We start from the raw sequence: 22,073 nt of genomic DNA on the forward strand, positions 1-22,073 counted from the left end.
GATATCTTTACATCAGTTGTGAAGACTATTAGGAGAATTATGTAAAAAGTTCATTTATTTCTACATAAAACCAGATTTTTTTTCATGCAACATAAGCCTCTTACAGGGCTTTTTGGGGGGGTTGGATCTTGGTGCAAAACATCAGTATTTATTTTTCTAAGGTGGTTTTGAAAAAGCAGGTATTTGGGAGGTTACCTTGCCCAGCCTGTGAATTTTGCTTCACATACTGGAAATAGACACCATAAAACAAGATACAAGAGCATCTTCATAAAATAGTGTTTCCACTATAGAGAGAATAACCTTGAAACTAGAGTAATAGAAATTTCATTATGTTTTATATAGCAGGAATGGTTTGGCTCCAGGTCTATTTAATCAAAACCCTGAAGGTTTAAATCCCACTATATTACAAGAGCATTACTTGCTCAGAGTTAATTACAGATTCCAGTTGGAGTATGACCCTCTCTGCCTCAAAAGCAGCAACTCAGGTAACAGGACAGCTTTGCAACATCATTTTTTGGCACCTGAATCCTGAATGTGGCACAGCTGATTAAGGTCAAATAAATGTTGACATGATGACCCTGTTACAGAAACACAATGCCTTTCCAGTACTCTGGAACATTTACTTTGGGAGTGGTGTCTCCAGCAAGCAGCTCCACTTTCAGTACTTCTGATTGCCACTCAGAGATATGTTTGTTTTCAGAGTCCCCTGATTATGGGTCATCTGTCATGACACTGAGTCATTCAGGGAACTCAGCTTCAACAGAAAGCTTCAGAAGGAAAAGGAGTTACTTTTAACCTGTGCCAGAAGTTTTGTGCTTGAGCAACCGGAGAAAAAGGAAAAGCATTTTTAGGAACAGACCTAGAGATGACTGAGCTGGCTGTACTCAGGTATTTGCAATTCAGTGCATGGACACAGTTCAGCTCTATTTCTTGAATGTCTGAGGACCATGTTTCCACACAGCCTATGCTGCAAAGCTCTGTATCAGAGGTGAACTGGGTCCTGCCCTCTTGACAGAAACCGTACATTCAATGGAAGGCTACATGCCACAACTATGAATATTTCAAATGGAGATGGCACAGCTTTATGTGCTTTGTTTCTGCCATGTGGGAAAGCTGTTGACAATTTCTAGATGATCAAAGAAAACAGTTAATATACCTCTGGGAAAAGGGGGTGCTGAATCTGTACCCTGTTTTCACAGCCTGGAAGGAAAAACAATCAACCCTCCCTCAACTCTCTACTCTGATTTAATTCAATGCTGTTTAATTCAATGCTGTGACCAGAGTGTAAAAGTTTACAGAGTATCTTGTAAACAACTCTTATGCCTGTGGATCCTAAATAAACCCCAGATCACATACAGGTTTTACATGTGGTATTTCATATGAAAGCAGAAATAATTTTTTATTTTCTCCTAAAATCAAATTAGCCATACCTAATAAGAGCCTGGAGAGGATGATCTTTCCTGGACTCCAGAGAGAATCAAAAGAAGTCAAGATCATGAGGGGAACACAGAGTGACTCTGGTACAAATTTATTTTAATTTTGCTGCCCTTTAGACCATCGCCCTCTCTTTTCAATACCACTCCTTCCTCTTCCTGCACCAAGACATTGTTTGTTTAGAGATAAAACTCCTGAGCCCAAGGAGTAAGACAGTAAAAATACTGTCCTTAGGGTCTAAGTATTAATGTAATGACAAGCATGACTCTGGAAGATTACATCAGTTCATCCAAAAATGAGAAACACTTATGTTTTGTGGAGGGGCAGCAAGACTAATAATAGTTGATAGAATACTTTTTTTTTCCCTGCAAAATCAAACAGTAATTCCTGCAGTGCATCAGAGATTAAACAGCAGGCAAATACTCACATCTACACAGCTCTACAGCCTAGATAGGAAAAATGGCAGTTCAAATAATGTGCCTGTGTCAAATCATAGGGGAGTCTGACTACGAGCTCTTGCTGTTTTGCAGCCAAAATCAGGTTATATATGCATGTTCAGATTTTGCTTTTTGCTTTGTTAGAGAATGTCCTGTGAGAAGCATCAGAAAAAAAATGAATAATCTGGACAAAGCTGTGGCTTTGGGTTGGAGTGGGGTTTTTTTATTTTGTTTTGTGTTGGTTTATATTTTGTTCATTTATTTAAGTCAGTGCCTGGTCTACTCTTCTGTAGAAAGAGAAGACCAGGCACTGATTTAAATAAATGAATCAGTTAAGGAAATAATTTCATATGGGTTGTTGGAGAGTATCTGTATAGCTTGACTTAGATTACAGTGAGAATCTAAGATTTCATCAAGTTTTTCAGCCTCCAGTCTTCTCTTCTGTGCAGAAATAAATGGCAGAAGAGAATACTGGTGACATTTTGAAGTCTCTTTGGAAAGAAAGAACAATTTAGTAAAATCATTATTATAGACTGTAACACGTTTATGAACAGAATGTAATATAAGCTTTTTAATAATATTTGACGTAACTGGATTACCGTCTCTTCAGTTTTTCATGGTTATCACTGAACACCTTCAATTTACATTCTTAAATAAATTACTGAGTAAATAAAATATGCTCAGAGATCTTGTATGTGAACAGTACTTACATTTAATTACAAATGATCTGGATATGTTTGTAGGTGAAATACATTAAAACTGTTTACAGGAAATAAGCTCAAATAGCACTAATTTTGAAATCTAAATTTTCACAACAGTACTGAGAGTAGCTCAGCTATTTTTTTGAACATGCTTTTCAAAATGGAATTTGGAATGCAGTAGAAAAAAAAATCAAAGAAATGCCAAAAAGAGGGAAGCACAGAAGATGAAAACTCCATAGCAGGTTGGATCAATAAAATATTAAACTGTAGTTCTTAAATGTAAGTACTACACCATATTGTAGTGTGGCTGTTCTTAAATGTTAAAGCCCTTGTTTTCTAAAGGAGACAGTAATAAACATTTTTCCTATTCAATCCACTCAAGATTTAGACATCGTGCTACAAAGGCAAACATATCTGACACTTCTTCTATAACTTTAGCAGTTGGCTTTCCTGCTCCATGGCCAGCCTTGGTGTCAACATGGATGAGAAGTGGATTGGTTTGTTTACTGCTGCGGCCCACAATGTACTGCAGGGTAGCGATGAACTTCAGAGAATGCAGAGGGACCACACGGTCATCGTGGTCTGCTGTGAGCAGCAGCGTGGAGGGATACTGTATGCCATCTTCTTCTGGCAGCTTGACATTGTGAAGTGGAGAGTACCTGAGAAAAACACACACATGTTTCCATATCTTTTTCCTCAGGACCCAACAAGAAGGCCCTTTCCTACTGAAACCATCACAGTGGCGTTTGTTAGCACTCAGAATAGAAAAGTTCTCAGTTACATTAATCAGAATTGTGCTAATGGCAACTGACATGCAATAGGGGCCACAGATCTCTGGCTCTGAAATGTGAAGCAAGTACATTTCTTTATTTCCAAGAGAGACATATCACAGGAATGTCCAAAATATCAGGAGAAGCCAGCAGGGAAACTGCAGGGAAACCTGTCAAGTCCATAGCAGGATCCATCCTGCAGGAAACAGGGCAATTGAGACTCTCAACAGAAGCTGAGAAATTAATTAAGATCCTATTATGGTCTAGTGCCATTCAATTCCTACAAATAAATCCAACCCACATTGTATAATACAATTCACAATGGTGACTGCCTCTCCCTCATGGTAAAAAATACAATTTATGTAGTGGTCCACTTGAGAATATTCTGTTCTAATAGCCTAAAAGAGTCATTATTCAGAAAGAAAACCTTACGAACTGTTAAAAGCTGCTAGAACAAGGTCTTTGAAAACAGGACCACTTGATTCAACAGGACTTTGAAGATAGTCTGGTTCAAAACTGACTTGTAAGGAAATGCTGAACTCCTCAAATCCAGTGTGGGAAATGAAGTAACCACTAGAACAGATATTGATCATGACAACTGGAAAGTGTTGAGCAGCCCATGCATTTTAACAACCACAGAAAGGATCTGAAGGCACTCACTTGCGCAGCCATTCGAACTGCTCCTTGCAGTCGGAGCAGCCGTAGTCAGTGGTCCAGGCATGGCCGATGGTGTACTTGTGGAACTTGAGCATGTCCATCACTCCCACTTGGGCAATAGCACAGCCAAACAGGTCAGGGCGCTGATTGGCACAGGCAGCTTCAGCAGGAGAACAATTCCATTAGTATTCAGGTCTTAAAGAATCAAGTTCAACAGTAAAAGATTCACTACCAGGTCATACTGGGAGTAGGCTGTCAGTGAATATGAAGCCAAATAGAGTTTCAAGCAAAACCATAAGCAAATGTACAAATGGATAAAAAACGCAACTCTGAAAAATGGTACGTGCAAAAGAACTTAAGAGCCATTTCTGTGCTCTTCAGACACCAAACATGTTGTTCTATGAAAAATGCCTTTCAAACCACCAAATTAGGACTGAAGGAGAAATGAACTTTTAAAGCACGTGAGATTTTGAACTACTGAACTGAAGGTACCTAAACCATTCGCTGTTGAAACTTTTAATATTAGTTTCAAGAAAGAAAAGGGCATTAAGGATCAAAAGCCCTCCATTTACTGATGAAGGTTGTCTTCCATAATTACTATGTAAACCCATAAGAAAAGAGTTTTATTAAAAGCAGACTGTTACAAAATCAGTGCAACAACCTCAAATTAACAAAATGAATTGCTGCTGTATTTTCTTGTTTTACGATTTTTATCTTCCTACAACAGGAAGGGACAATTTCTTTAAGCATAATGCTTGCCTCATATATTTTAAAAACAACTGCAGTAGGCCCATCAAGCTGAGTATTCAAGGTATAAGAGTGGCAAGTGGGAGATCTCTCCTGTAAATTATTATCTGATGAACTAGTTACTTCAGTTTTCTCCGAGCTGGAGTTAAGCCATCCTATAAAAAAGCCATCAAAACACACATCCCCTGTAAATACAACTGTTTCCTCTCTTACTGTTTATTCATTCAGTGTTTATCATAGCCTGTAAGTTCTTCAATTCCAATTCCTGTTTCTTGATTTAAACCTTTTCCTTGGTGATTTTACAAATTCCCCTGCCTTTTTTGAATTTTAAGAAACAAGAGCACTGAAATTTCACTACTACAAGGGATCCCAGAATCCTTTAATTAATTCAGAACTATTCACTGTGCATCCACATGTAGGTATGATCTTTCCGAAATTATTCTTATCTTGTTTTTGTCCATTGTGAAAATGGATTGATTATTGCCACTCTTTCCCTCCTGCTAACCATGACATTGCTGTGACATGACTTTGCTTCCAGCTCAGCAAGGACTTTCTTTCACAGCTTTTAAAAATCCAAGAATAGCTCCTCACCTAGATCACTGTTACAAGCCCCATATACAGCCTGACTCCTTCAGATAGCTCTAATACATTTGAAAGCTGCAACTTCAGCCTGCAGAATTCTTTCTTTTGTGTCAGCTATTATTTATTGGTATTCATATATTAGCTTGCCCATTAGAGAAGTCAGATTTACTCATCTGCAGCTTGTGGATCACCATGAACCATTTAAAACTTGGCATTACACTTGCCCCCTTCTGTTCCTCAGATACTCAGGCTTAGTAGCCTGCAATTTCATATCAGAGTTCACTTAGGATCCTGCATGTGCACCATCTGGTCCTGGCAACAAACCACTTTTCATTGGATTGATTCATTCCAAAGCCTCTCCTGCTGATGCTTCAGCTGGAGTCAGCTCCCCAGAATATTCCCCATGAAGAGAGACCCGTGCAGGGAACCCCCCACCCTCTCCTCAGGAGGGAACATCAATACAAACAGACCATTTAGTTGTTCTGCTTTGCAATTAATTTCCTTTAATGCTCCTTTTACATCTCACTAACCTGCAAGTCCCAGAGATCGTCTGGCCAGCTTCCTGCCTCTGATGAGCATAGAAAAATGTCATTGCTAATCTTAATACTGGAACCAATTTGCTCATCAGTCTCCTGTGGTCTGTCTGTCCCTGCCAAGAGCTTATACTACACCCTAGTTTCTTCATTTAAACATGATTTTTACTTTCTGAAAAATGAAATTTTACTTCTGGTCATCTCTGATATGTAACTATGCTAGATTTATGAGTAATTTCCATAGGTACATATAGTGCCTTAAAGAGATGCTATGTAAAAGATCTTTAGGTTTTAACCTAAAGATGAGATCCCTCCTCTTGAAGCTACTTTCTTTTATGAACATAACTTGTATTGCAGTAGGAACAAAAGCCAAAACAACTATCATAACATTTTATTTTAATACTATTTATTTCAGAGTGTCTCTTGAAGCACCATCTGTTGCTCAGGATTTTGGAAGAAATTGCTCCTTGCTAGTTCCTTACGTAGTTACTTCAGTGAGAAATCACCTATGGAGACACTCATCCATGCACACTACACCTTTTCAATTAGCCATAATAATAATTATATGCATTAATAAAGTGTAATCTGGAACACCAATTAATTTGTGAATTTTATGCCCCTGTATATAACTTTGAGTTTTAAAATTCAGTATGAAAATAAGCCCTCCAAATGTCGGAACTGGTTTTGTCTAGGCAAATATGAGAGGTCAAACACTGCATTTGCAGGGAGGTTTTCAGCTCACAGCTGTGCTGCTCTGCTCAGCTTGGGGATCACACTGCAGGACAAGGAAGTCTTGTTTTGCAGTTGAATGAGGCAAGAAAGCTCAGGGCTCTGCAGTCCTCAAAGTCACCTCCTGTTAGCCTGACTGAATGCAAACAGTATTTTGGAAGAGTGACAATACTCTCCCTTGTCAGCTTTTTCTTCAATCAACAAGAAGGTAGAAAATGTGGCAGTGGGTCTTTGAACCTACAGGATGAGTTATGATCTCTAATGTTGCATCAATAATTATTGCAAAATTTATTTTTGGTTTGATAAAAAAAGACCTTATAAGAATTTCCTGAATTCACCTAATTCTACTCAGTCAAGGAAAATCCCTATCTGGCTCATCAAGAGCATGGAAATCCTGCTTGAGTGTAATCTACCAGTCAATTCAAGGGAAGGATTCTAACAAGATTTTTTAGAGGAGGGAGGCCTAGATTCCTAACACCTGTCTCTCACCAGAATTATGTACTTCCTGCAGTTGCCACTTGCTTCCCCTTATTGACACAGGAGCCCAGCTGAAAAGTTCAGCCAGTAACCCAGGGAGCTTTATTACTGAAGCTGGGTAGGATGAGTCTCCTCCTGACTGAAGCTGAAGTCCACATAACAATAAAGAAGTATTTATATATATATATGTATAAATATATAGAATATATGTTCTATACATATAGAATATGTAAAGAATATATATAGATAGAATATGTATAGACTATATATATGCAATATATTAGAAGTTTAACTGCACTTCCAACTATGTATTTAGGCCCAACATAAAACTGACTTGTGCAATGTTTGCATTCCCAAATGGAGTACAAAGCCTTTAATCCTTTATCATATTCACCCATTTCTATTTTAAATGCACAAACACCTTCTGCCACTTGTTATTGAGAAGCATATAAGCAAAAACCAAAATACAACTTTACAAGTACTTGTTAATCAATCTTTAAAACAATCACTTTTTAAAAATAATAATGCAGGTCTAGCCAAGATGGCTTAGACCAAAGATCCATATAATTCCAAATTCTGTTTCTCATGCTGGATGCTAATTCACTGAAAAATAGAATAAAATCAATAGAGTCAGGATACAGCAGCTAATAAATACAAAAAGAAGAGTGGGCCTAGGAAAACTGCTCATCTTCTATAATTCAGTGGTTTATGAACTTGAGGTGCCTTTTTTACCCCCTTCTCACATAAGTAGCTCAAATCTGTCATATGGTCACCTTTCATACTGCTTAAAAAAAGGCAAACAGACCCTGATACTATTACTTTGTGTCTCATTTTCCTTTCAAAATTGCACAAAAAATCACCTTCTTTTTTCTTCTGTTACTTTCAGATAAGGATCTTATTAGAAATAGATTTTGTAGCTCCTAGACTGCTCAGAATATGAGATCTTTCTGTGACAAGACTTCTGTTTAAGAGAAGGCTATTAATTTTCTTGAATTTAAGAACACAGCAGTGAATTTTAAGTGAAAAAGTTGCATTTGTAACAGACCACACACAGTTTCCCAATGCTACATAAATTAATAGTTCAGTGGTTATTTTGTAATGGTCAACCTGAAGAAAGAAAGATAAAAATATGTTTTTTAAACCATTTTTACTTTCTGTGTGATTCTACCACAGGGTTAGCTCTTACCACACAAAACTGTGGGGCTTTTCCAGAGACTGCAGAATTCCAATGTCCTATGCAAACAGCAAATGAAGTACTACTGTACATATTTAACACCTGGTATACATTACATTGACATTCTGACAACTTTTGACAAGAAGATCTCATCAATTTTGTTTGATTACTTTAATAAGCCCAGCACCAAATCTGGGAAATAGACAAGCAGTTCTTACCAACTAAGAGGCCCCCATTTGAGCCTCCATTAATAGTCAGCTTCTTTGGGGATGTGTAGCCTTCCTTGATGAGGTATTTGGCAGCACACTGAAAGTCATCAAAGCAATTTTGTTTGTTGGCCAAGATACCACCTAGCAAGGAAACAAAACAAGTCAGTTGATACCATAAAATCCTTTTGATACCATCTCTTCAGAAAAACACGTGTCCAAAAATACCTGGGAATAATTCCAGTTTCATGAACATTTTAATAATTGATGCTGCTCAGAAAAACAGCAAAAATGAAAGATTCTGTCAAGACAGAGAGGCTATAAGATGGTTCTGTCAATACCTCTGATGCTTTCAGAAACCCTGAATAATACATACCTATACTGTGGAGTGAGTGCCAGGTAATGTTCCTAACCAGTGAAAGGAAAGCTAAAAGCTTTGCACAGCAAAATATATACCAAATGACCACAATACAACACACTTGAGGTTTAAGCTAATGGGACTTTTAACATCATTAAACTCAGTGACAGTTTCTTAAGGCAATAAAGATTCAGCTTATAAAATAGGAGATATAAAATAAGCACTTCTAATTTCCTGGATATATAATATGTGGCTGGTAATTTACTTTTTTTTTCCTATTAGCTGCTTTCAAACCAGATGATATATAAAGCTATGGTCAAAAAGAGACTTCAGAGTTCCATCTTGCTTTGAAAATTTGTTTATTAATTTTCAATATGGAAATGCTCAAGATACTGCATCATGTTGAATGAAATTCCAAATATCATCATATGTATAAGGGAACAAATAATGACAGAAATTGTTGGTTCTGATGACATCAATGATAAGACTTCTAGGTCTGAAAAAAAAAATTTGCAGGGTGGAATAGGGAAGGAAAAGGATGGTTTTCCCTACAATCTTTGAATTATTTTAATAGAAGAGTATCAGCTTAGAGAACTCACAGTTGTCTAAATCTTGCTTGTTTGGCAAGAGATTAAAACTAGATCCTCCTCAAACATTATCATACCTAAAGACCATGGTAATCTCAGCCAATTAAGTGCTAGTAAGAAATGGGAACTAGGAAGAAAATCCTTGCATTCCTGTGGCAAAGGCAGTGGCCCAGCCAGGCAAGTGGGGCTTATAGGATGCAGAAATGGAATCCAGTTTCTTCTAATTTCTTTAAAAGCTGGATGTTTATTCCAAGCTATTACCTAAGGTTCCCCCTATGGTCCAGAAACAGGACAATTAATTTTACCCTAAATTAAGTTAGATGAGCTACAGTCTTGAGATGTCTCTTTATCTCCATTCTCCATCAAGTGATCCTTAGACAACCAGTTTACAATGGTTTTGTAAAACCATTTAAAAAACCAAGAGTTTTGTAAAACCCTTGTTTCTGTGTCACAGAAGTTTAGCAAAGTAAGTCTGACATTTAGTCATAAAGATCTGGTAGAACTGGAACCAGTACATTTGTAAGTTTTTGTGTTTTTGGTTTTTTTTAACAAATAAACAGACATACTGGGACAACAAAAAAGTCTTTAAGTATGTGGCAATAAAGGAGAAATAAATCTTACTCCTTGCTCAAAACACCAGGCTGGTGTAAGGTCAAAATCATATTTATAAAATTAAACCTAAGCAAAAAAACCTCCTGTAATTGCTTTTGGAATTAAAAAAGAACAGATACATATTTTATTTCAAACTGAAATAAAAGACTTGGGTCAAAATCAAGCAGGAAATAGGTGCATCAAAGAAGCATTATCATATTAAAATAAATTTTATTAATATCTACTACAAATCAATCTCCAAATTAAAATTAATGAAGGATACTTCATCTTTAGCAATGATATCCTGTATCTGCAAGCACATACAGCTTCTATTTATGAAACTATTACATAATTAACTCAATTGTGAGGAAATGACCCAGACAAATAGTTACCACAGATGAAATAGTAAAATCAAGATGCAATGATCTGGAAATACCATTTTGTCTGATAAAAAGATATTATGGCTTACTGCCATGGCAAATTGCTAGATCACAAGCACCATTGTTTTGGTACATTTGCCTTGCTGACAACATTCCCAGCAACTTATGCACTAGATTCTTGGAATATGAGTAAAGTGTCACCATTAAATAAGGATAGGTATGTTCCTGAAATAAGAAGGACTTTTCCAAGCTTTTTCCCCTGGTGGAGGAATGTGGACAGTTGTCAACAATAAGGCAAGTGGACAAAGACAATTAAATGATTAAGACAAGATGGGAAAAACATGGACTGAAATACATCAAAACTGTTCAGAAAAGGGGAAAAGAGATTGACAGCTTTTCAGTGTTTGACTGGGTTTCCCTGTGGCATGACAGTCAGCTTAAAGAAAACCCTAAAAGGTCAAATGATTGCCTACAAGTTGGATCCCCCAAGAGTTTGGAGGGGATGATCTGAATGCGCTTCTGGAGCTGACGGTTTTCATATGAACTTCAATCACAGAACCATTTAGATTGGAAAAGACCTTTAAGACCAAGTTCAACTGTTAACTCAGCACTGCCATGTCCCTAAGACACATCCATGTGTCTTTTAAATACCTCCAGGGATGGTGACTCAACCACTTCCATGGGCAGCCTGTTCTACTCCTTGAAAATCCTTTTGGTGAAGACATTTTTCCAGTCATATTCATCAAATATTTAAAAAAAAAAAGGTCGATTCATAAATGATGCAAAAACAATACAGAAGAGTTTATACTCTGAACTCAAGAGTTCACACCTTCCATAAAGTTCTGCAAATTTTTTTGTGTGTGCATGTTTGATAACAAGAGAGTCTAAATAGTCAGTGTTGTTGTCTTGGGGATTTAGAATTGGGAACCTGCAATAATGGAAGAGGTATGTGAAAGCAAGCCAGATCTTTTGCAATAGGCAGACATTTTTTATAAGATCAATTCAATATAAATAGCTGCATTTTCCTGTGTTTAACTCCAGGGAACTTGATATTGCTTAAAAAACCTCAATGATTTTGTTGGAAAATACTGTCTTTATAAAAACTGTTTTTAAGTAGGCTGCAAAAATAAAAATAATCTAATGAAAACCATCAAATTAACACTGGTCAACGTACAGATCTAACATGTAAGTACGGAAAAAATTTTAATTTTTTGCAGAATAAGTAAAATGCAAAAGGAGATGTGAACATGGGAGAAGGAGTGAAAAGAAAATGTTGCAATTTTCATTGCTAAGCCTGCAGTTTTGTTCCTGTGCTTTGACTGACTCACCTTTGTGCCAGGTCTCTCCATATTCGCCCCCGCCCCTGATGTTTGCCACTGCTAGAACTCCTCCCAGGTGTCGCACAAAAATAAGCCTTGACACGCTGAAAAAGCAAACAGATAAGAGGATTATTTTTATTTTCCAATTTTTATACACCTACCACTTCTCCAAAAATACTTTGAGGGAAAGATCTCTCCCAAAGTCAATGATGAAATTGTGAATTAAGTCCCTCTTGATGGCGAACCTGAGTAGTTAGAGGCTTTTTTGATGGTTATCCATGGAAATGAAACTCCCAGCAGCTTTGGGAGAGGAAGGAACCAGTGCTGGTCTGTTCTTCCTCCCTTAGTTCTGCTCTTTGAAGGAGAGTGGCCCGTGGTTTGGCCTAACAGATGACAACTCAGAATGTGTCACCATTTACAAAAATTATCTTCAAAGCCTGCAGTCTAGTCCAGTCTAGTCTGCAGACCAGAGTTATGCAGTACCACTGGACCTCCAGAGCTTTCTGAATTGTTCCTCCTTTATGGGACCTCCACTTCTACAGAGAGGAAAGGAAGATTTAACCCAAAGGAGGAAATCAAAGAATTAAGACTTAAGATCAGCACTTGATTTTTGTTTATGAGCAGGTATTTTCAACCTAATTTCTGCTTCATTTACTTCTTTTGGACCTTTGCAATACTGTGTTTGCAAAGAAAAATTCTGTATCTACCATTCCTTTGTGCCAGCAGTCAAGTCAGCAGCTGGACAATCCCATTCTTATTCATTTTCCTCTCACATTGCTAAATACAAAACAAATAGTGTAACATAAAATTACAGGTTCTGCCTCCCCTACTATCTCCTGAAACTGTCTGAAAGCTAATATAGCATATTTTTTTAAAATGCCAAATTGCAAAAGTATCAAAGACATTACTATATTTTTTAAATGAAGTAATCAAATTATATTTAACAATTTTAAAATGTTAACTGTTGATCTGTTGAGGCAGTAGCTTAACATAGCAGAAGCTGCAGAAGGCCAACCACACATATGCAAAGGAAACAAGTAAAATATTGACATTTAACCTCAACAAGTATTTTTTCCCCCTCTAGTAGGTTTAAATTTCTTATTTACTTGAATTCTTTGCTCACCCAGAAACCACTGTCTGCAGAAAATAAATTTGTTCAACCACAAGGGCAAGGGCTGTGTCTTTTTACCTTTAAGTCCCACTGCTGTTTATCAGAAATGGTTTGAAAAATGGCAGTCTTACAGTGTGTCTCCTGTGGATGTAGTATCACAACAGGTGGAGTTTTCATACCTCCCAAAGCAATTACCTGTGTACTGGCACATGTTCTTGAGAGTATATATCAAGGAGGATGGAAATGAAAAGGAAAGCACCAGGATAACTGGTAAGAGATTTCTGCATTTTCATAACCATCAAAGGAAAAGCTTCCACCTAGGCTGGTTATCCGACCCACCATGTGGCTCAGGAGTCATGAATTATCTCAGCTTCTGTAAAATGAATTCTTGAGACCATCACTGTGAACTGCATTTTCCTTAGACTGCTGTGACATGCTGATCAAATGCAAGATTGATATTCTATCAGCACATTGTGCAAAGGTCAGAGAGTATTACTCTGTCAATCTCCAGGCCTCTTAATTTCAACAGGTTGCTATGCAGCTAATGTGGTGTAACCTAACAGGAGGTTGCCTCATGAGACTGTGGCTTCTTAATGCTTCTTAATTTTTGGTATGTAGAGTCCCAAAACCTCCCAAAATATTCTGCACTTCTTCTCCCTGTCTACCTCAAACTTTGGAACTCTTGGTCTAAATTTACTTGATTCCCTAATAACCAGAAGTAGCAAGTAAGAATTAAAGGTAAGGTAAGAGCTTGCTTCCCAAACATACTGCCTGAGAATACTTTAAAAAAGAAAATATTCCACAACAGAGTCCATCCTCTTCCATCTGCTGAAAGAAACTGTGCCCATCTGAAGAATCATGGTGAGTCAGGACCCTAACTTGACCAATATTTTGAGTATTTGTAACAAACCTTCTCAAAGTTTTTCTCTTGACCTTTAAGTTCAAGGAACCAGGTTTTATAAGTATAAAATCCAAACTTATTATTTTTTAAAAAGTGAAAATTCCAAGTAATCAGACAGCACAAAGCTCAAGTTTCACACACAACCCTATTACTGCCTGCTGTGTTTTTCCAGGTGGATTCTTGCTTCCAGATTTGATTTCAAGTCAGTTTGGTGTCTGAGTCACAGCAAACTGCCCAGTCAGCCTGCATGGCTATGGAATGTCTCATTCTGCAAAACAAAGGCTGGCTCCCTGCCCTTCCCAACAGTCTCTGTAGCCCTTTGCTCATTATCCCTGCTCTTCCTTCTCTCCTGGAAGCAGGGTAAAGGAAAGGGCAACAGGGTCAAGATGGAGTCAGTGGAGGAATCAGAAGATAGTTCCCACAAGGAGAGCTCCTTCCAGACCCTCTAATCACTCTTACGGAGCATAAAACAAGAAATAATAAATCAGATATTGTTTTTTTTTACAGTAGAGAACAATGTGAAGAGCAGTGCTTCACAGACCAAGAACACCTCCCCAGAATTACCATCTGCTGTGAGGTGTTAGAGTTGACAGAAAAATGCAAGCTAGTGCACAGGTGATGGGGAAGAAGTCCTGAGCCACTGGACTTGGTTGCTTTTTAAGCTTTTGTGGAGCTGAAGAGAGCAATAACAGAATAAGCAAAAGGAGTAATCCTCCACTCTGCACTGAGGGCTGACCCTTCTCCAGGCTCACAGTCTCTCTTCCCTGCACCACCTCTTTGCTTAAAGGCTGGGAACAACCTGGCAGTGACAAGCAATTTCACAGTCTGCTGCACAGCCAGCTGTATTCCAGGATGACTTAGAAATTGCTTCTCCTGTACCCACGCAGGCACACGCACAACACTGAAGGCAAACATGTTGGTTCCTACAGTGAAGTTAGCCAAATCTGAGGCATCAGTGGTGGGTTTGTGATGGCATTTCCCCAGCAGATCTGCCAAGCCACTGGTATCAGCTCCATCAGCCTTCACTTGCACTTGCTATGTGGGCTGTATAATTAATGACAGTGCTCTAGCAAGCACCATCTCAAAATGCCACCAAATGAAGCTCCCCAGTCCAGAAAGGCATATGAAAAATGCATGCTTGCATTCAAAAATAAACCACTACTGTAACTGACTTAATGACTTTGGCCTAGCATTCCTGCAGTTATTTCTGGATCCTGTAACCTGTTGGTTTGTTTCTGTTTCTATTGCTTTCAGTGAAAAAGATTTTTTTCATTTTTGATATGAAAAGGAACACCAGTTTGTGAAGTAAGCAGAAATAAGTTCCCCAAACCAGAGAGCTGGCTCATGCTCATGGGTGTGAAATACCAGTAAGAAAATACTGTACAGGCTGGAAGACATACAGGACAGAATTGAACCACTGGAAAGGAGAAGATGGAATGCTTTGTGGAAAGTTTTAAGTAAAAAAGCCTAGGAGTATTTAGCCAGGAATTTTTTGTTTGTTTTTCTTTAAAGGTAAGCTGGCTCCTGCTGGTTACATTTCCATGGCTACATCTCAGCTCAGAATCAGGTGAGTGATGTAGCAAGCCTCAGCCTTGGCCATCCTCTGGCTGCTTTCTAGCACTCATGCCTGTGGTCATAAAATAAAACAAAAACCAACCAACCAAAAAAAAAAAAACAAATAAACCCCCCCCCAAAAACAAACCAAAAAATCCCACCACCAAATCGTGGTGTTGGGCTGTGGATAGAACAGCACTTGCATTTGGGAACTCCTCGTGGAGTACTGCAGAATGTAGTAACAGAGATGGAGTAAAACATTAGTGGAATCTGCCAGGTAAAGGCTGAACTGGACATCCTGCCTTTCTGACATAAATTCCCTCTTACAATTTCCTTTCCCTGATTTTTCCTCCCTACTTTTGGAAAACATTTCCTCACCAAGTACTCAACTCTCAGGTTATTAGTCATAAACACGTATTTGAAAGATTTGGCTTTTCTTTTTTTTCTTTTTAGAAAGAGAAAGCTGAGAAATTTTATCTTGATATTACAAGGAAAGAGTAAGGAGGGAGGTGTGGCCAATCATGTTTTATTTACATTGGCAGTGGGATAATATATTTTGATTTGGAGGTCACTGATAGTTCTCTGTGCATTTACTTTTAAGGGACTGTTACAGATTCATATTCTTAATTTATGAACTGTATAATGAAGGTTTCACAGGGTTCAGGAAAATATAGGTCACTGCTCCTACCTCCCATCTTCCTCTCTTCTAAATGTCAGCTGCACCCTTTTGCTGCTGTTTGCTGGACTCCTACGAGAATCAATTTTTAGCTTGCCAAAATGGCAGAAACCCACCCACTCCGTTTTGCTGGGATAGTTTTCTGTCATTCTTGTGAGGTAAATCAGCTTAGCAAAGGATGCAGCAATCACCAGGGCCAATGGATGGGAGGTGGAAGTAGGGACTGTAAAATACCTTCTCCTTCTGCCAGCAACCAGCTCTCCAGTATGTGAAATTTTACCTTAAATCAATAAATATGTAATAATCATTTTACATTCTTTAAAAATGAAAACATGGTAAGTTTTGTAACAGTTCTCAGCATCTACAATAAACTGTAATAAATCAGTGGTTAAACCTAAGTAAAAAAGAGTTTTGAAACTATGCTAGTTATATAATTGTGTCTCTCAAGAACCACTGGAAATTAGAAGTGTAGCTTTATGAGGCAGACAAAAAGCTTACAAATAATCACAAAGGACAAGATGGGAGGTCCATTGTTAGACAAGGTATTTGCTAAAAAGGACAAGAAAGTGTAAATGCTATTCAGAAATACAATCACAGGAAATAAGAAAGGCAAGCACTAGAAAGGATTTCTTGAAATGTGCTAACTCTAAAGCAAGACTGATAGCACCTAAAGTTAATAGTATTGTTTTATAATAGATTATCTTTCTGTAGTGAGCTGCTCTTCTGCTTCCTGAAAAAACTGTTCTCTATTCAGCCCTTTCCATTTCTGCTTTCCTCTGCCTCATCTAGGAGCATTTCTTAAGTATTCAAGCACTGCCTCTTGGCAAGTCTATTCAAATTGCCTTGCTTAAGAAATCAGCCTTTTCTTTAAAGAGATCATCTATGCAATAAAGCTTATGGCTTTTGAGAGCTACAAAGCCTGATCTGAACACAGCATTTTTGGTTTACAATGTGTTGCTTTGCATTTGTGAGGACAGTATCATTCGTGTCTCAAGACACAATCCTCTTTCCTGATCATATGGGCCACAGAAGGATTTTGTTTCTGATGTAATCTCAAAAGAATAATATGAAAATGCAGCCAAATTTTAACTATTTATATTAAGTTAGTCAAACACTTGATTTTCCATAATATTTAGACATAGGTAATTGTTTCACTTGGAATAAAGAAAATTTCCTATGGTATTAGTTCAGCAATGGGCTCAAATATTTCCTTAATATATTTGTCCATGTTTTTCTGTTGAACTCAGTGACAGAGCAAGAAGAGGTTAAGGTGTAACCCTAAGGGCAGGGTGACTGCTGTAAACCTCAGGACAGCAGAGCACTCCTCTGCTCTGACATAATTTCTTCTGTGAGCCTGGGTAAAACCCTCGAATTCTGAACTAACAAAGCAGACAAATGATGCCTGGTCAGCCCTTATAGCCCTCATCTTGCTTCTTAGGAACCTGAAATGCATCCTGTCAGATTCATGGTGACAGCTGCTAATACCAGATACTTCAGAAGAAGGTGTGGATCACCCTGCTTACCTGTAGCTTGGTGTAATCGATATGTTGAAGCCTCCATATCCATACAAGAAGGCAGGGTGAGAACCATCTAATTTAATTCCTTTCTTGTGAATAATAAACATTGGGATCTTGGTGCCATCTTTGCTAGGGTAGAAAACCTAAGACAAGAGAAAAAGAAATACAAAATGCTCTTAGTGCTGTAACTTTCCACAAGTGCTGTTAACAACAATCAGAGGTGACCATTTCTATGGGGTCTGATGGGTAAAACCTTCCAAGCAACTTGCAGCAATTGCCCAGGTCAGGTTCAGTACTGGGCACCACCTGCTTGGTTGCTTAGCAGCTCTGGAAAATGTATCAAAAAGAGACAATACAAAGGGTATGATGGTATCACCTTTAGGCACCTTATCCTTCAATTCTACACACAAGAGGGTTCAAGAAAATGTTACAAAAAGAATACAGCTCTCTTCAAGGGAAGACTGTCAAAACACAAGGGCTGCATGGTCCATCACATGTGAAAGGAGCAAAGACTGAGCTGGCACAGAGAACAAACAGAACTAAAACCAGATTTCCTGCACAGATGAATTTACCAAGGCAAGTCTGTATCCAGCAAAAGTGGACTAAGCATTGCCCACTCTTTCAGGTTGTCTCAGGGACACTTCAACCTTGTCAGGGTGGTAAGACAAGCCATGACAGAAACTTTTGTAGCACTTTGGTGCATTTTCAGACATTACTAGGCAAGTAGAACCTTGCAGAATGCCCAGTCCATCAAATAAGATAACTGAACTGCTCACTGACTTTCTTCCTGAAAGGAAACTAGCTCCCAAAACACAAAGTATCCACACAGCACACACTTTCATACATCTTTCTATTGCTGCCACAGCACCGTGTGAAGTTGAAAGCTGAACCCCACGTACACAAACATAGACTGCAATTGTTTAACACAGTTCCCACATCTTGTTTTGATGCATGTCTCTGCCTGCATACTCTAATTTGGGATCCACTGTGTTATATTGTGCCAATCAAGAAAAACACGTGGCTGTGAATGCAGTTTGTTGCTTGTCCTAAAATTCTGGCTGATTCCTTTTCACTGCCTTGCTTTAACATCGCTGCAGCTTCGACTCGAATTAGAACAAAATGTAGTAAATGAAAAATGACACATTCTTATAATTTAGTTTCATGTTTACAATCTCTGCTTTTAAAGGAAATAGTCCTACAGTGATTTGTAAAGCACATGATCAACAGGTTCTATTTTTACAGCATGAACCTCATCAGTAATATGAACCTATGCAATGCATTTATTCTGAGCATTGCCTGTAATGTGAAACATCTAAATCCACATGGCTGAAAACAAAGTAATCTCATTTAATTTTAGTTTAATCGTTGCTAAAGAAATGTGAGAAATTTCAAATGAAATCACACCTCCAAAGGCTTTACCAAAATCTCTAGACATATTACAGATAAAAATTCAGTATTTCACAGCACCCACAGTGGATGAAAAAAAAAAAACAACAAAAAAACCAAATGCCTAAGGGTGTTTCTACACAGATAAAATCACTGTTTCCAACTGCCATAACTGTATCTTAACTGACAAAGTGCTTGTCAGAACAGTAGAGTATAATGGATTTTTACTTTAAATAGTTACTTGAACACTATAAACGAATAAAATAACTGATGAACAGAATTGCTGAGGCTGATGATGAGGATGTCCAGAGACTCTTCCCTAAAACATCATCTGTCAACTCCAGCTGTTGCTGGAAATTCTCAGGAAGCAAGCACCCAGCCCTTCTATATTTCCAGAAACTTACTGCAGTTGGCCAGTCCTTTCCTGATGATTAAAGTATGCCACTAATCTTATTGCTGGTTTCTGAATGAGGACTTTATCTTTTATATAACAACTCCCTGAAAACTGACTGCTGTAGGGCTTTTATTGTCATCAGTTAAGATAAAATAACATACCATTAAATGAAATCTCAACAGAAAAAAAAAAAAAAAAAAGATGCATGTCAAGCTCCATGGCATTGCTTAAATTTGCAATTTAAGGGTTTTCTTTAAGGGTTAAATTTGCAATTTAAGGGTTTTCAGTACTATCTTTGCTAAAATAATTATTACCTCTTCCTCCAAGAACACAAGAGAGGGGGGACAGAAATCAATTCAGTGAGACACTAAGATATGTGAAGGCATTTAAGCTTCTCCAAATAGACTATTTTCAACAACTGATTCAATCTCACCTTTAAATTAGCTGTTATCTCTGAAGCAAGTCCAATGGTTTATTCATGTAACCAATAAAGGGATGTGCTTCTATCTCAAAGATTAAGGTAAACTGCAAAGGGCAAGCCCTAAAAAGGATTTCCCAAGATGGTGTTTCATGCCTAACTTTAGATGCTGTCAGCTTTTACAGTGCTAAATGCTCATAAAAGGGTACTACCTTTTCCTGTGTTATCACAGATAGGAGAGATCCACTTGTGCCAATCACATTATATTACTCATCATTCATATAATTTCCAATAAGGTCTTAAGTCACTAAGGTCAGCATATATAAGAAGAGGACAAGTTAGGAAAATTAATTTGAAGGGAAAAGGATGGAGAAATAAACTTCAGAAAGATTATTATGAATGCTGAAACTCACCATTCAGAGAGGGACATGCTAAAAATAAGTACCTTCAGCCTTTAGGAATGCAAGAGCAATGCTGTGTGGTTGACAGGGCACTCCTGCTGTGTGCAGCCCTTGGTGCTATTCCAGGACCACAGTGCTGGAGCAGCAGAGCAGCCCTGGAATAGTTGTAACTATCAGTCTCACATTAATGTCCCTGTGTCACATGGCAGAGGGGTCTCAGGGCCAGAAACACCTTCAAATTCAGATGGCAGAGCCTGAAGTATACATTTATAGCTCCTAGTCTACTTATTGTGATGGAAGGAGAAAGCAACACTGTTTGCACAGTTACTCATTGCTACAAATTACATTAAAATTAAGCTATATAAGTGAAATAGAGCCCAATCTTAATCATTCTTCTTTAGTGCATATATATGTATTTATAGAGTGGTGTGTTACTTTCTTTTGATTTTTAAACTTAGCATTTGAAAGCAATTTAGACTTCGTATTCACGAGGAAAAGACAATGCATGTTTAGTCAAAGACAGTTTACAGAGTAAGTTTTACAAGCAAATGCAGTTAATAGCTCTGTGCTCTGGCTTGTAAATTTACTTAGGGGTTAAGCAGGATAAAGAAGTTCAATACATTCATTCCTGGGGAGGTCTTTGTCCTCCTAATTATCATCTGCTTTAAATGTGCAGTATTTATATTAGGTGAATCTTCACTTAGGGAAGAGGGGAACTACCAGCAGGCACTGTAGACACAGACCTAAATTCAGAAAGGCTCAATATTTATCCACCTCTGCAATGACAAGAAACATCCTCTCCATCTCGTGTCACCAGGAGGCAAAACAAAGTATTGTAGAAAACCAAAAGGTCTGAAAAACAGATGCTGCAGATGAAGTTTTTCTTTCATTTATCTACAGAGATAACACAGCCAGACATTGATACACACAGAACGAAAAATAATTTTGGCAATCATCCAATATGCACTTCTCTTGTAAATATGAAATCAGTACCTTTGAATTTTAAAGAAATTGACACAATCATCCCAATAAATAAATAAAACTAATCTGCTGCACACTCACATTGTGCCACATAACTAAAAATACCTAAAATTACTGACATTGAAGAGAAACTTCAATTTTTAAAAATTAAAAACCTCACCAACTTCTGAGTATTTAGTTTTACATTTTCTCCCTTTCAGAACTATTTTATGTGTTTATATAATGGAGAGATCAAAAGATGTATTAATTATAATTGTTTGGGTAAGAAAAGTGCACCTGAACTCATCTTGCTTTTACAAAACCTAAAATCCTTCTACACAAAAACCAACCCCAAAAAATTCACCTTCTAAGGTAAGATTCAACACAGATTTTGAAATGCAGCTGTAAAACACAAATCCAGAATACTTTTGTTCATTTGGGTCTAATGTATATATTTTTCTGAACTGTGAACAGTATCTGAATGTTCACAAATTTTTATCATTTGCCTCACTTTCTCATTAATGGCAAAGCATTAAAATCCAGTTAAAAAGTGAATAATTTGTCTTGTCAAGAAAGAGCTATGTCCTGTAGATAAAACATGAATTTTACACACTAGTAGAAACTTTAATTTCTGAGACTTGAAAACACCCTCTAAGTCACAGCAGGCTAATTATTCATAGGAAGCCAGTAGTTATTTTAATAATATCTCTCCCAAATTCTCTTTCAAGATTAGGTATTACATACCAGGAACAGCAATTGTTTCCATATCTGTGTGCACTTGATTAAAAACAGGTAAGAATCACACTTGTCATTAATTGACATCCATTGTGTGAAATGCCAAAAAATTTTACAAAGAGCAACTAAAATGGCATATAAATCAAGCTGGAATGCTTCTTATTAAAAATTCATGTTCAATAATTTAGGTTGATTAACGCCACAACAATGCCTTTAAAATAATTTTTTCCAATATGTCCTATACAGTTTTTCAGAGATAATTCCTTTTCATTTGAAACAAACACAGGATTTAGCAGTTTTGTAGGATTTAGCAATATTTTTCTACTTCTAGCTAAGAG

General features: G+C 37.5%; 1 protein-coding gene across 1 annotated transcript in view; it reads right to left on the reverse strand.

Moving 5' to 3' along the window:
* Positions 1 to 1,511: 1,511 nt before the first annotated feature.
* Positions 1,512 to 22,073, reverse strand: part of PREP (prolyl endopeptidase) — an 86,442-nt gene continuing 65,880 nt past the window's right edge. Inside the window, exons 11-15 of the mRNA XM_071446573.1 lie at positions 17,448 to 17,584; positions 11,692 to 11,786; positions 8,460 to 8,591; positions 4,003 to 4,159; positions 1,512 to 3,231 (exon numbers count right to left, since the gene is read on the reverse strand). Of these exons, the coding sequence (XP_071302674.1) occupies positions 2,937 to 3,231; positions 4,003 to 4,159; positions 8,460 to 8,591; positions 11,692 to 11,786; positions 17,448 to 17,584 (816 nt within the window). The 3' untranslated portion in view covers positions 1,512 to 2,936. The remainder of the gene's footprint in view (positions 3,232 to 4,002; positions 4,160 to 8,459; positions 8,592 to 11,691; positions 11,787 to 17,447; positions 17,585 to 22,073) is intronic.

The sequence above is a fragment of the Agelaius tricolor genome, unplaced genomic scaffold (assembly GCF_023055355.1).
Source record: "Agelaius tricolor isolate 1412-34295 unplaced genomic scaffold, bAgeTri1.0.p SCAF_1, whole genome shotgun sequence".
Classification (NCBI taxonomy): domain Eukaryota; kingdom Metazoa; phylum Chordata; class Aves; order Passeriformes; family Icteridae; genus Agelaius; species Agelaius tricolor.